The sequence below is a fragment of the Arctopsyche grandis genome, chromosome 7, assembly GCF_051622035.1.
Source record: "Arctopsyche grandis isolate Sample6627 chromosome 7, ASM5162203v2, whole genome shotgun sequence".
NCBI lineage: Eukaryota > Metazoa > Arthropoda > Insecta > Trichoptera > Hydropsychidae > Arctopsyche > Arctopsyche grandis.
In genome coordinates this window covers 29157787-29174643 of record NC_135361.1, presented here as the reverse complement: position 1 = coordinate 29174643, position 16857 = coordinate 29157787, and the positions used below count along the sequence as shown (strand labels likewise).

Here is a 16857-nt window from a genome sequence, read left to right as displayed (position 1 = left end):
AGATCTTAAGTCGAAAGATAAAAAAAAGGATGCATGGTAAACGGTACATACTCACTTAATTTGCGCGAGCAGGATACAACAGGAATAAGAGGAACAGGCTTTTCCTCCCGTATTAATGTGCGCGCGCAGAATACGGCAGGAAAAGCCTGTTCCTCTTGTTCCTGTTGTACCCTACTCGCGCAAATTAAGTGAGTATGTACCGTTTACCATGCACCCTTTTTTTTGATCTTTCGACGTAAGATCTTTCGATTTTCAATCTTTGCCTTCCGATATTTGCGTTTTCGGTAATTTTACATACCGGCCCGTGAGGTAGACCCTTGCTGGTTATATATAACCAGCAACGTGCACTAGTGGTTTGCATATTATGCTTTCAAGCGGAGTGGTCAAGGTTCGATTTTCACTAGTAGCAATTGGCCAGACCTTGGTTTGTGACTCCAACTCGATCGTTTCCTTCAGAGTTTGCCAATTTTTCTGATTTTCGTTAAAACGTTTCCTGTAAATTGACATTTTCTTTCCAATCTCTCTTGCAAATAGCAAGCTATTTAGCGTCCTGAGGTTCACCAATTTCTATTATAAAATGCTGCATAAATTTCCACAACATACATAGGTGTCACTAGGATGACGTTTGTATAAAAATGCTTGTATTAATTGTATTAGTCCAATCGTCGCATTGGAACGATCTGTAAAGTGAGTGTACATGTTCGATTGAAACAAAAATAAAATATATAAAATATTTGGACAGGCTCGTTCCCCCCACTCATTGTAATGCTTAATGAGGCAAATTGCTCACGAACGTTTAATCAGACACTCGAAGGTGGTCCCCAGTGACACACCTATACACCGAAGGTGGTCTTCAGAGACACCTATACACCAGAGGTGGTCTTCAGAGACACCTAAACACTGAAGGTGCTCTTCATAGACACATCTATGAAGACACGTTTGTCCGCTGGTAAAGAGCGTACCTCTTGACGTGCAGCTCGAATCACTGATGAAGTATAGAGCCTTCGGCAGTTCACCTCCCTGGGCAAACCAGGAAAGTTATAAATGCATTTAAATAAATGATATAAAAAGAAGGAAGAGAAGCATATCATTCAACCAATCCAGATCCCCAACAATAATCTTGTTTGTCTCGATATGCTTTCAAAAATTCAGGAAGCTATTTGGTTTTAAGCAAGGACATATTAATTGAAAAAATTCTTAATTTGGTACTCCAACATAACCTCGAAACTAATAATAAATTTGTACGTAGTTAATTACTTTGTAATGAATTTTTTACTAGTGTTTAGTGTAGTAGAATATTTCGAGTATTTTTGGCACTATTTTAATGAAAATAAATAAATTTTACCTTTTGAAACTTCTCCAGATTCATTCCGCAATACTATGTGATCTCCATCTTCCCGGCGCCATACTATACGAGGCGTTGGACGTCCTGCTGCTCTACAACTCAAAACAGAATTGCCTCCTTCTTGTAACGTTACATCGCTGGAAGATTCCTTGTCCAGAATATCAGGAGGAACTGCAAGGAAAAACAAAGAAAATTAAAAATAAAAAATAAATTTGGAAATGAACCGGTTCGGTTCCAATGTTCCGAATTCGTAGCACACGTATGTAACTAGATATTGCGCTTGAAGGCTTCTCACTGTGTACGAAAACTTAAAAGGCCAATGTATTTGCGTTCTTATATAATATATAAATATATACATATATATGCAGGTGTTTCGGTTGTATTATAACAAATCACGTTTCGAGGACACGTTTTGTTAATTTTGTACACGTGGGCCTTGCCGGATAATTCGCAGTGTCAATAACTTTCTGGGAAGTGTATTATGCAAAGTCGGCAATCGAATTAGAATGTATGTTATATTTTAGTAATAATAATTTTGATATTTTATAGATAATATACAAACACTCGATCCAAGCATACCAACTTAATCATTTGTACATGCACTCTTCTTATATATTTTTCAATATTTTATCGAAAACTAGACTAAGGATTTAGGCGAACCTTTTCACATCCCCTAATTATTGCCTAAAAATTCCAACGTAATGGGTTTAAACTTTGAAAAAAACTCATTGTAGAGGCTAAACCACCTTTGAACCACTACTGAACGTGACAGCATTGTATTCTGCTGGCACGCACGAATAAAGAATTGCAGACGAACGGTTTGAATAAAAATAATAATTTATTATTATAATATTCAGTACAAGAGCTGATTACAGACTCACTTAAATTCTAACAGTGTCGAGTTTATATACTCTTATTTAAAACAATGAATGTGTTGAAGACACGTGTCGTACAATTTCGGTTAGTCAGTGCGTGAGGTGTGGTACAAATCAATAGTACTATTCATTAAATTAAGTGTGTCACAAATCAATGGTATTACTTATAAAATTAGGTCTTTTTATTTGTCTTATCTCTACTAGTTAGTCGTTTTATTATTATATTAATTACACATCATGTGACAATGAAGACTCGAGTCATAATGATGTTGTCATACAAGTGACGAATTTGTGATAGTTGAGTATAATGGTAGAGGGTTGTCCTCAGCCCTTAAATCACGCAAGCAGGGCTGTGTACGAGCAAAGTTCAATTGTAAATTGTCATTTAACTAGTATCTTAACTTTATAGTTACTAAATCGTAATAACTATTTTATTTATTTCACAGAACAGGAACACTCGCCTTTACAGATCACTCCAAAGCGACGAGTGCCATTATACAGATACAATACAATCAATCAATATACATACATAGGCTTTGTATAAAATGCGAATTCCTTCAAATATCCATAGTGACATATATAGAGAAATTTTTGCAGCATTTTATAATCTAATTAGCAAACGCCAAGGCACTGAATAACTTGAGATTAGCAAGAGAGATAGTTTACTAGCACTGATGACCTCATGTCATGGTCGCGCCAAAAAGGTCTTGACGTATGAACAAGCTTTATACAACAGCCAATAAGGTCTCGCGACCCATCGACCAATGACCTCTCTGTGTTGAGAGTACCTTTGGGTATAAATACTAGGCGGTTTCAGTCCATGTTTCATTCGGAGCTGGCAGGCCGAAGGATCAAGGACAATAAACTACCTCTACCACTTCTGCTACGTCTTACATTTCGATCTTGGAAACCCCTCTACATGTTCACACTACAGTACTATAAAATGCTTTTATATATAATATGCCATGAAATATGTTTATATTCAGAAGATTATATGCGTATAAGAGTAATTGTTTCGCTAGACGGATTTAAGCGAGATTATAGTTCCCAGAGGAAATGCGATTCTTTAACTTTTTACGTACCAAGCCACATAAGAATTATTGCCAGAGGGAAAAAGAACGTGAAATAAGCTAACTCAAACATATACTCATATGAGTACATTCGCAGTACGTGTACGAATTGAAATAGCGTGTAAAATTTGTTTGTTTCGCTATTCACGCGGTGTTTCGCATAACGAGATTAATTTCGCGCGTCATATTTACGTCCAAAACAATTTTCATATTGGATCGGCGAATTCGCTTACGGGCCAAATCTTATTAGGCAATTTGAATTTGCACGTTTAGGAAAAATTTTTCACCAGTGCGGTCGGAAAACCCAATTAGAATTATTCACAATGTATGTATGTACATATTATGTACAATGTGCGAATTCACACGGTGGAAATCTGAAGGGAAAGTTTTGACCCTGATTCATAGTCACATGGAATGAAATACGTTGCTGAAAATTTTCACCGTAAATGATACAAGCTTCAAATATGCTTTTTTACTATGTAATTGTGTTTTTAGTGAATTAAAATATTTTAAATAAAATAATTAAAAAAATTGAGAAAAAGTAGGCAATGTATGAAGATTTATCATTTTTAATGGTTTTTATTTTATAATATTACGTTCAATACATATAAATAGTGAATCAATGTTTAATTTATCATTTCTAAATCAAATTTTAATGCATATAATGTGATTTTACAGTAATTATTTGATGACTTGTATGAGATGTGAGGCCGTGTTATTGAAAGAAGAGGTAATTCGAATGCATCTCATTATATTTACTTACAATTTTACATATTAAAAAAATAGATTTACATACATATATACTTGTATGTACATATATTAAATGACTACATATTTTTAAAACCTTTTGGATGATCTTGCAACCATTAAACTAGCCTTATTTGTAGTGTAAGTGTACGGAATTCTGTCAAATTAGGTTAAGAATCGTTTGTATTTCGATATATGTACATATATGAAAGGATGTCTGCCTTTACAAAATACATATCCGGAGCTTTTTGCGCATATTAAAATAATGACGCGTAAATATATGTATATGTATATTTTTGCAAATATACAAATCGATAAACGGGACATATTTCACGAAGGCTGCAAAGCGAAAAAGTGACAATCGGAAAAGCTGTTGCCGTCGTATATCATTTCCATAATTTATGTCGCGCGCGGATATCGGATTATACCGGAAGCGAAATTCGAAAATTTATTAAAAGGGAAATTATATATATCTAGACTAGAGTGGGGGGGGGGGGGGGGAAAGTGAAATTTTTCGCATATTTATTATTGGTCGCCGTTGCTTATTACTGCGCCTCTTCCCAGTGCGAATTCGACATCTGCTTTATAACTCGCGGGAAAAATTAAAATTTCAATTTTCCCCATACCGCTTATGCCGGAAAATGCGAATTTAAAAATCTCGCCAGCCGGATTTGGCTAATTTAGGCTATTTTTATGGTACGCTTATGTCGTGTTTTTTAACAGTACTGATCATTGAAATTGTATTCGGTTTGTGATATAAGAATTACATTATACATGAATGGAATTATTGCTCTCTTAAAACGATAAAGTATATTGAAAATACATTTTTTGTACGTTTTTAATGTTTAATCTTTTAGTCTAAATTTTTACAGTTCTTATATGAATACTCATCTTTATTTTTCCATATAAGAAGTGTTTGCCTTGATAAGTAGAATTTCAAGTGTGTCGAATTTTATCTTAAAGCGTTTTAAAATGAAATGAAATATGATATTAATTTTGCGTAGGCATTTAGAAATTTAGAAATTCATATAAATATTTATATGCATGTGTATAATATGTATGTAATTCAATGTTCTATAACGTTTTATAATTAAACACGTCTGGAGTATTTATTCTTTTATATTGATTCATGAATATAAATGAAATATATAATATATTCTTTAAATGAACTCATATTATGACTTAACATATATATATTTATAGTGAATATATCATAAGTATTCGATACATTTTAATTTCTTAAGTTATAAAAATATCCGAAACAATCGGTTTATTAACCGTTCATTTTTGTCTACATATGTATGTACACTGACCGTTTATTGAAAAAAAGAAATAAACATTTATTGTGAAAACTGACAATTTATTGAAAAATCTCACAATTTATTGAAAAAAAATTGCCATTTAATTTGTTGCCTTATACAAACATACTTCAGTTTCAGTTTTTTATGTATTATTTTTTTTCTATTTTGACAGTTTATTCTTCATTTGACACGAATTTCTGTAAACTAGTGACTGCTATTCTAGAATGAAATTTTGATGAATTTAATAATAATGCCATTTACTGACCAAACTAACAAGGTAACTGATCAAACCCATATATAGTTACTTGTGCTAAATCTATATTCGGGCGTAGGCGGACATTATTGAAATCCATATATAGTTATAGGTAAAGATATACAATGTATGTTGCTACTGACCGATAAATTTAAAAGTAACTGACCAATAAAAACGTAATATTACCCAAATACAACCACTGTATGTGCATATATCAGATACAAACACGTAGCTTCGAGCCAATTAATCATTGGAATCGTCGAAATTATGCAACGTACACCATCGAGACATGTTATGTCAATATCGGGTGACCATAAAATCGAGATTTTATTGCCGAACCTGCGAATTCACGTGCGAAAGCAATAGCGTCATAAACCCCACATACATCGCAGATATTTGTGCAGAAATCGGAGATAAATCGCAATAACACAAGTGCACCAAGTAACATAAAAATATCTAAACCGACGAATATCTCATCAAATACAAATACATATGTACAATATTTCATTTCATATGTATTATATTATTATACATTATCATTCAAATGTTTTTGCACAGTCCTTCTCTCCTCGTTTCGCCGTCACCTCTGCTAGGATTCTGGTGATAATTCCGTATTTTCATTTCCGCATAGGAAATAAATAGCTCAAGGGCCAAAGGATAATCTTTCCAATTCCATTGTGTAAGCAAAGACCCCGATCCTAATTCTTTCCGCATGATAGAAGCTCCTCGGTTCAATTGCCTAGTCAAATAAGTTACATATAATATGATATATGAATGTCTGATACTATTATATTATTATTATATAATGTACATAACCGCTAGTTTAAACAGTTCAGTGTAAATATCGTGTGTATTAATGTGATTAAATCAGTTTGTTATCCGTAATTATGTACTTCATAGCCGTTTTCGTGCTGAAATATTTTCTGTATTTATTTAGTAACAAGTGAATAAAACTTAGTATAGACTCCTCAAGCTAAGATTATATACAAAAAAAATCTACGTACACAAATAAAAATGAATATTTAGGTGTATATTTATGGTTTGGTGAATTTTAGAAGGGGTCGGAGAAAATACAAATACCAAAACAATTTCATTAGCCAGCAGCGTCACTCAGTGGCTGCGTTGGTATTAAGCACCGAGAGGTCACCGGGTTCGATTACGTGAACTGACATCGATTGAAAAGAATTTATTCTCATTAAAATCTTAAATTCTGCTGGTCAGATTGGATATTTGTGTGATGGAAATATATATATATATATATATATATATATATATATATATATATATATATATATATATATATATATATATATATATATATATTTATATATATATATATATATATATATATATATATATATATATATATATATATATATAAAATTCAATGTATGTGTGTGTGTGTGTCTCAAATAGGCTCCTAAACCACTGAACCGATTACGATGGAACTTTCAGAATTTGTTGTATGCATGTCCGGGAAGATTACTGTGAAAAAAAAACGGGAAAAACCTCTTAATAATAATAATATTCTTAATTAGGATTTTACTGACGCAAAAGTAAAGCTATTCCGCCTTCAACGCATCACGCCGTGAGTGTGACAATAATCGCGCCACGCCTACCTTGCACTCGAATGTACTGACCATTCAGGGCTGTACCACAAACACACAGCGGATGGCCCACGTCAACAAATATATCTATACCTATATATAAAATTGAATGTCTGTGGAACGGGAACGGGAATTGCATGCATTATTGTGGCATTGTAACGCATGCCGGGTTCAGCTAGTTTTTTATAAATGGAAAATACATTTAATATAAAAATTTAAATGGTCAAACTCTACAATGTATGAATACTTTTGTGCATACATTGTAGTATGCATATATTGTACACTTCCCCAGTATATGGAAAGTGTAAATTTGAAACATTGTTTTATGAATATTCACGTTTGCTACGTGATATATTTTTCTAATGCCATTTTACACCGTAAAATCCATCCAGCTTCGTCGTCTCACGTTCGAAATTGATCCCCCTCGTCCAGAGATGAATATTGTCCACGTCCTTCACGTTTATTCGAAATGCATAATTTCGCATGCGACGTTCCGGTGCACTTGCACATGTAACTCGTTAAATCGCCCTAACTTTACGCCAGCATCCGCTATGACGTGTTTCTAAGTCCGTTATCGAACCGGTCGCCAAGGCCGGTGTGAATACATATTCCAAAGTCGGTCAAGACTATCGATAATCCAACTTAAGAACGTGTTTAATACCCAACCGGTTCGCGTACACTCAACCGGTTCGTATACATTCAATCGAAAGCTTGGATGGTTGAAATTAGTGCTTCCAATCCCGGAAGGTTACTTCAGCACTGGGATTGCGGTGCTGGGAATTTCCGATCCCGGGATCTCGGTGCTAGCACCAGGATTTCAATTGTATGAGAAAAAAAAGTTCAATTGCATGTTTTCATATTTCAAAAACGTTCAATTGCATTTTGCAAACTCTCCCGATGTTTCACGCAAAAAATACTCCCATATTGGCGTATTAATTTTGAGAGTTTGGCTACATTCTTTAAATTTTCGGTTCGCATCCATAAACTTCTAAGATTAAATAAAACACATCCGAAAATGTAATTAAATAAAGAAAAAAACATCGCTTTGATTCATTGATTTGTTTTTACAAATAGTTGAAATAATCCACCCAATATAAAAAAAAAAACCAATACTGAGTTTCAGTTCGATAGGACGAACAGTGTTCAAAATATCCCCAAAATACACAGACACACAATAAACATACAGACACTCACACAGAAACGCAGACACACTCATTTTTTACATACCTCCTTTACGTTTTTCTAGATCACGAAAACGTGATCAGTGGTCGATTCTGAGTTCGAATCAGTTAAAATATACTTCAAATATCATTGCGGTTGAGTACAATATCTGCGACAAAATACAGGCCGTTCATACCATTTCGTGGAAACGGCAAGCCGGCGTCGAAACGGGTGGCAAACAAATGGACTATGACTATGGTTCATTATATAATGTTGTTTTATGTTTTTTCCATATTATTTTTGTAAAAATAATGTTTTTAAAGAAATTTCTGCCAGCACCGTAATCCCGGTTTTCATACTAGTTTCAGCACCGGGATTCACGGTGCCAGAAAACACCGGGATCCCGGGATTGGAAGCCTTAGTTGGAATACACACTGTAATACATTCATTCGGTTTGAACTTAGTCGATTTCAAGACCGACCGGTTCGCATACATTTGACCGGTTCGAATAATAGACGCCTGTCGCACCGGTGTATCGCCGATATTTGTGCCGGTTATTATGCAGATGAAAGCAATTAGTTGTTGACGAAGGAGCCGTTTTGTAATGGCACATGAGTGACATTAATCAGGGCCGGCAGCTGGCCGCTTATTCGGTTTCATTCGGACTCATTACGACGACAAATGGCCGCAATAAACACTCGCGAGTGCCACCCCTGGCCCCCGGTCCATGTTGTCCACCCCTGGCACACACGCCCAGTGTAAACAAATCACGTCGATTCGCGAATAATTATTATTTTTTAATTACCGTACATGTACATGTATACGAACCGGTTCACAGCTTTGAGAGAGGTCATATTGTTGTGATGGAAATATATGTAGGGTGTTTGGAAATTTATAAACGATTAAGCGGTTTAATCAGTATGAACGTTTCGTGTGTGATTGTATAGTATGTGAACAGTAACACAATTAAGATAATATTTTATTTTATTTCAATCGAACAATGTACACTCGCCTTTACAGATCATTCTAAAGTGACGAATGTACTAATACAGATACAATACAATTAATACAAGCATTTTTACACAACGCTAATTCATACAAATATCACCCACAGTGACATCAATGGAGAAATTTTTGCAGCATTTTCTAATAGAAACTTGAGATTGGCAAGAGAGATTGGAAAGGAGATGTCAATTTACAGGAACCGTTTCAATGAAAATCACAAAAATTGCCAAATTATGAAAGCAAACGATCAACCTGGAGTTACAAACCGAGGCCTGGCTAACAGCTACCAGTGGGAATCGAACCGTCATCACTCCGATCGAAAACATAATATATTAACCACTAGTCTACGCTGCTGGTTATATATAACCAGCAACTATGGATAGCGTATAATGCTTTCAACTGAGGAGTCGTGACTTCAACCCTGGCCTGTCGTTGCTGGCCAGACCTTGGATACAGATGACCCCAGGTCGATTGTTTCCTATCAGAGCTTGTCAATTTATCTGGTTTCATTGTTGAAACGGTTCTACCCAAATCTCGCAATTTTGAGTTTTTGGCATCTTGAATTTGTTAATTATTATAAATATGCTACCTACCTACACAATCTGTGAAAATATATACATTTCTCGGAAAACTTTATATTGTATTGTAACATATGCGAAAAAGAGCCGCCATTTTAATTGGTTTTCGAGGATTATCTCCAGGCTTAAGTGCAGTCGGCTAAGAATGGAGACCCCCGAATTGACTTAGTGGTCAGTAATGGCACTCCCGCTAGAGTTTTTAGAACTGACAGCGCGAAAGCGTGAAAATGCGTGCCGAGACCGTGGGACTGCATATCTGGTACGTGACTATAACAATAAGTAAACAAACGCGTCGAGGAAGATGCACTGAGCGACCTGCTCTTTATAAGCATTCTTTAAGGCATTCTGGACGGAGCACTGGCATTGCATGCATCTCCTTAATCACCCAATAAATGCTGTGAAGCGACTTTGGCCTTATATTTGGATCCTCCACCTACCCCTACGCAACAGTATATTGAATTTGTTCATATGTAGATACATACATATGTACATAGATGTCTCTTTGGTATTGTATAAATATAATTATATCCATACAATAAATATAAAGACATCTATGGAGAAATTTTTGTAGAATTTTATTATAGAAATTGGCAAACCTCAATACGCTAAATAACTTGGGATTTGCAAGAGAGATTGGAACTTTACAGGAACTGTTACAATGCTAAGCTTATTGTAAAAAACTAAATGTATGTAAGCTTATTGTAAATCATATTAACAATTAGATACAACATAACTTCTTATTGAATACTTAACTCGTAGATAAAACTCCGTGAAGAGATATACTTTTAAGCCGTGAAATGTCAGATTTGACATCTTTGGCCATAAATCAATATATATCGTGTATTACCCCACAAGAAGCTACACGCCAAATTTGAAATTTAAATATACATATGAGAGCTAAAACTATAAATATTTATATATTATAGATAACGAGAACCAATAGAGCAAATTTCATAAAATATAGAGTGAACTATAGGCGTTTAAACAATTTAAATTGATAAGGCCGTGTCATGGCGAACAGTTTACGCCTTGTTAAACAACGCTTGTTAAACGTCAGGGAGATTTACTTTCCGCGTGTTTAAAACGCGTTGTATACGATATTTTATCTCCAACGTAATGGCAGACGATACATTAACGTGTATTGATGACCAAAATGAGCAATATGGCAAAGTATGAAAACGATCGGATAAGAGATAAAAATGACCACTGATAAGAAAGCCATGTGAAACGTAAAGGAGGTATGTAAAAATCAGTAAAATTGGCATAAATTGAAAGGAAATGATTGACTTGGAGTCACAAACCAGTCTGGCTAACAGCTACAAGTGAGAATCGAACCATGGCCACTTGGCTTGAAAGTATGATATATGAACCACTAGTCCATTCTTCTGGTTATCTGCTGTTAACTGTCTTAGGGTCTATTTATATACATATGTTCAAGTTCATGTATATTTATATATGTCCAAGTCATGCCTGCCGTTTGACTTAAGAACTTCAATGCATTTAATGTGTATAAAAAAACAACAAACCTTGACAAATTGCATATGATAATTCGAAAAATATCCTAAACAACAACCACGAAGCTAACGAATAGGGGTGAGCTTAAACGGAACAACGATGTAACCGTCATCGGTAAGATTGGCACTGATCCGCCACCGTCATCCGCTTTTCAATCGTTTAAGAGTATATTGTCAGTCCAACCACCCATCGCTACCACCCCCTCATCCTACAGGATCACCCCCCCATTCCCTTACCCCGCACCCGAAATCCTCCGTAGCCGCTTTGACACTCGTCTCGATAATCGCCTCAGTTGCCGGATTTGAATTGGAAATTCGCTTTGGCCTGGTAATGGGGTACGCTCACGCGTAAAACGAGATATAAGGGTGGGGGGGAAGGGACCGATATCTTCGGAAAATTCTCCTCCCCTTCATTTCATTCGAAACATCGACGAGAAAAACTATTCCGATAGAATGCCGCTGGTGTAAAGACGAGTACGTTTACATACATTGTTGGATTGAATCAATAGTTGTAAAGTAGGGGGCGTTTGTTAAGTTTGGATTCGGAGAACCACGAGACGGCCTAGGTCCAGGTCGGAAGATGTAAATCAAGAAAATTAAAGGTTAAATCGCCGAAAGGTTTCCAGACGGTGCGCGAAAGGTTAAACCTAAATAATTTTCGAGTGATTTCGTGCGGTTTTCATTACCGTGTAATCGAGCGTATTTGTATAATCGATTTTCCGCCAATAAATTTTCCGAAGGGCGCTCGCACACGGCGTATATATTAATGTATACGTTTTGTTGTATATTCACTATAAAAAACTTGATTTTTCCTCTGTATTATTACAGTATTGAGAGTCAATATTTGAATTCGAATCTATCATTGATATTGTTTTTTGCTCGATCGCTGCTCTGTAGGTTGGCTTATGGGCTTAGATATGATTCTTGAATTTAAGCACCGCTCAAAATCGAAAGCTTCTTTGTGTCGAGCATGGATTTGAAGATTTGATTTTGGTCTGTAATATTATAAAAAAAATAAAATGTATCCCTTATACATGAAATTTTCATGTCTGCGTATGGTAGGATTTAGGATAGCGTTGACATACAGTTTTTAAAATTTTATGCCCATTTTAAATATATATAAAGGAATTAGGATGAAACATTTACGTAAGGGCTTTTTATTATTGTAAAACTAAAACATTTTAGGAAATTGATGGACACTTTAATATACATATATGTATGTATGTAAAAATCTACATATCCATGTACATATATAATACATACATAGATACATAATATTCTCTAGTAAATAAACATTGCTATTCATAAACTATTTATATCATTTTAATCTTCTTTTATGTAGATATATTTTAAAAGTCTTTCTAAATTAAAAAATATGAAATATATTTAAACATTTGGCCTGAAATATATTCAGAAATTAATTGAAATATAACTAAATTGGAATAAAATGATTATTTTGTTAATGAAACTATAGCTTTATTTATAAAAGACAGTGATTTTACCCGGCTTCGCTCAGTATTTGTAATATAAAACGCTTAAGCATTGCTAATCTAATAGTAAACATTTTTTTTTATTTATTTGAATATTAATACGTTTTTTTATTAAATTTAACGTCTCGAATTCCACGAATCAACAATAGTTACATACATACAAAGTGTCTTTCAAAATTAAATATATATTAGATGTAGCTATAAAAATAATCTAGTAAATCTTTCGATAGAAGACAAAATATTATATTAAATAGTTGTCTGTTTAACTTTGTATTCAAAATATGAACGAAATTTCTTAAATTATTCTATTGAAGGTATGTCTATTAAGTATTATACATTAAAAAAATATATTTGATTCATTTGATAAGGACAAGGTAAGTTAATAAAGATAAAATAAGTAAAATAATAGGTGTCAAAGCAAATAAACTGAAAATATATTCTAAATGTTTAAAATTTTTTATTAAATGATTTTTTAAGAGGAAATTCAAGTCGTAAGGATATTGCAAGTCGCAAAGGTAAGGGTAGATAAAAATGTAATATCAGATACAATAATAAATCACGAAGTGCACCTTTTTTTTTGTAAAAATACAGCGTTTTCCAGTTTAGAAAACGCTGACGCAAATACATACATAAACTCAGCGAATACACACTATAATAACAAACGATTTCATACGCTCAGAACAAATTTACACAAACAATTCAATTACGAACAGAATTAATTAAAATTTTACACCGCGCCACCCACAACCCTCGGCCATATAATGGCATTTTTTTTTAATTTTCAATTATCAAAATAAAATTTTTTTTCGAACGTATTTCACCACTGCGCGAAATTCGTCCACTATCTCGATGCGCGGTTCGCGATCTCTTTCACATTGTAAATAATGGTAACGAGCAAATACGGTGACTTTATTCATTAATCTCCGGTTGCATATGCCATAGGGTCCCTCCCATCCCTTCCGTCCTCTCTTCCCCTCGCCGGGACCCTGGCAAACAACCGGAGCAAACACACAAACGAGATAGTGGCAAGCCTAAAGACACTGCCGAAACATAAACATAAACAGATAACGGCAAATACATTATGTAAACCGTGAGACCCGAGCCCTGCCAGCCACGCCTCAGCTGAAGACGGTCATGTGGATTGAAGTGAAGTTGATACATACATACATATACCACATAGGTGTACAAACATGTGCCAAAACGTATGTAGGTTGGATGAGGAGTGATAAGATTGATCGTTAATCCTGTGTATTCGAGATGGGTGGTTTCTCTCAAAGGAACAAAAAATTGAAAATCAATCCGTATTACATAGCACGAGATTTAGCAAGGCGCATTTTATTCGGCGCGTTTATTTATATTATTTTATGTATGCTCGTGATCATCATCATCAGCGGTGTCGGTATGAAAAAATGTATGCGATGTTGTGTAGAGTCGTAGAAAGACATAATGCGTTGACGAGCTTGTTCAAAGCTTTTTTGTATGAGCGTGTGTGTATGTGGGTGGAAAATATTGAAAATTTATGTCACATGTGTGTTTTTTTCAGGTAAAAGTGAACCAATTCAAAACTTACGTTTGCCTACATATTATTTTTCAGCATGTGGCCACATGTAACATTGTATTTTGTATTAAAAACAAATTGATTCAAACAATTAGTTAATAGAAGAGCGTTTGAATGAACAAATTTTAAGAATTCAATTCAATCATCTATCGATACTTTTCATACATGTAGATGTTCTTTTTTTGTCAAACTTTTAAGCATGATTTACTTGAGATGATGATTTTATGTTTTTATCACAAATTTTATATCTAAAAGTTTAAGCTTAATACCAAGGTCTGTATGAAATTTGGTAAGCATCTGTCAACTGGAAGTGGCAATTAAAAAAATATTTATTATTTTATTTTGACTTTCAAAATTATTTTTACGGATTTTAGGTACAGTAAAATTTCGAACAAAATCCGACAATCTATTGATAACTGGCTTACCTCGATAAAATAAACGAATTTTTGTTATTAATTCACAAGAATAGTCGAAATATGATTTTTCTAAGTGGAATTTTATTTAATTATCATAATAAAGACAATTTAATATATTATCCCTATTAATTCAATTCAAATTCGTGTAAATACGAGTAAATACTAGTACGAGCTTTTAGCTCGCAATTTTACCGATTTAAAATTCAGCACACTTCCAATTATCGCTTTTAAACGAAAAAAAAAATAGTGTGGCCAGAACATTATCCCACAAACATGTTTCAATATAAAATACTCAATATAAAAAAAGTATTAACAGTGGGAAAAAGTCCCAAGTGAAAATACGTACTTTTGACTTTTGATTTGAACTGGACGACTACTTAGAGAGATTTGAAAGCTGAAAAGTACTACAAATGAAAGATAAAATACCCAACTATAGATTCCAATATTCATTTTGAACAGGAAATTAACAGATTTTGAGACATCGAACGAATAACACGAAGATATAGAAAAATCGCACGATTAAAAAAGCACACATCTCCGAATCTCGAGCTAATCAACATTTTTTTATTACCAGATTCGTATTTACTGGGCATAGATCTATAATAAAAATCACATCTCGTCTCTGAATCATTTTTCGTGTCGAACAGTGTTATCGAATTTTGTTTTGTGACCTTCTAATATTCTTCAAATACATAGATAAAGTCATGGGTTGGTCTCTTCTAAATTTTTTTTGTTGCTCAGTGTTATTAGCGTGAAGGCAACAACAAGAAGAGGAAATTAACACGCCGAAACCAACTCCAAGTACTAATTACGTATGTACAATCGAAATCAGAGCATCGAAACCCAACCTCAGATCAAATTTGCATATTTTAAAAGCCAACGTTTTTCCTTCTTTTTTCGATTATAATAATTAATAAATGACTCGGACGGCGGGTAATTAGCTTATGTCATATTCACGCGATCCAGTTTTTTTATGTTGCGAATTTTTCCCGCTCGTTTTAGGCGGATATGGCCGGAAGCTGTGTGTGTGTGTCTGTCTGTCTGTTTGTGAATAAAAAATAAGGCTGGAGTCCGATTCCCGCGAGAAATCACCGCCAAGTCCGATAAGCGGACGCCAGAACGAGCTTTTTTGCGATACGCGAAAGCTCTCGGCGAGCGGACAATGCAAAAAGCTCGTTCTGGCTGAAAAACTGTGCCGAATTGAATCGACTTCGTTTTTTACTCTGTTGATTCATTTTGTCTCCCCCAGTTCGATACAATCGCATACATCAAATCGACGATTGGAAATTGCACTGATAAGAATCTGGGAATGAAGATTGGCGTGTTTAATGTACGACGAATGTATGTGTCTGCATATGTATATATGAATGAGCTACAAATCAGGGATTCTTCACCATTTTGGGCTACGACCTAAATCATGATAATATTTTGGTTTGACAAACTAAGTAACGATAAGTATATATAAAAATTCCTTAGTTCGTATTGGTGATATTGAGTCTTATAAATGGGAATTTTGCTTTCGAACCATTTTAACTAAATTTAGTCTGGCTGTATCTTAGGTTATCTTCAGTTCGAAAAAAAATATTTGTTATTGTTATTGCGATATAACAATTAGATATAATAGAAATGAAGGACATAATTGATAAATCAAATTACTTATATTTTATTTCGATTGGAAGGCACGATAAACAAGCAGGTGATGTCGAAATTGGGTCATGTTATTTTGTCAGTGATTCTCTAGAATCTAGAAATATACCTATAGGTACAAAATATTGATCAAGAGTTTAGATCAATATTTTATACCTACATATGTACATATATTTCAATATTTATACAATGTAAATTATTTAGATACTAGTAGTGTTGGAATATTAAGTTATTAAATAAAACAAAAAAAAAATGTGTCGGTTCTGTGTTCGATCCGCACGTGGTCGAAT

General features: G+C 34.2%; 1 protein-coding gene across 1 annotated transcript in view; it reads right to left on the bottom strand.

Annotated features, from left to right (window-relative positions):
• Positions 1-16857, bottom strand: part of LOC143914132 (neurotrimin-like) — a 199100-nt gene that overhangs the window by 38046 nt on the left and 144197 nt on the right. Inside the window, exon 4 of the mRNA XM_077434221.1 lies at positions 1346-1516. Coding sequence (XP_077290347.1) covers positions 1346-1516 — 171 coding nt within the window. The remainder of the gene's footprint in view (positions 1-1345; positions 1517-16857) is intronic.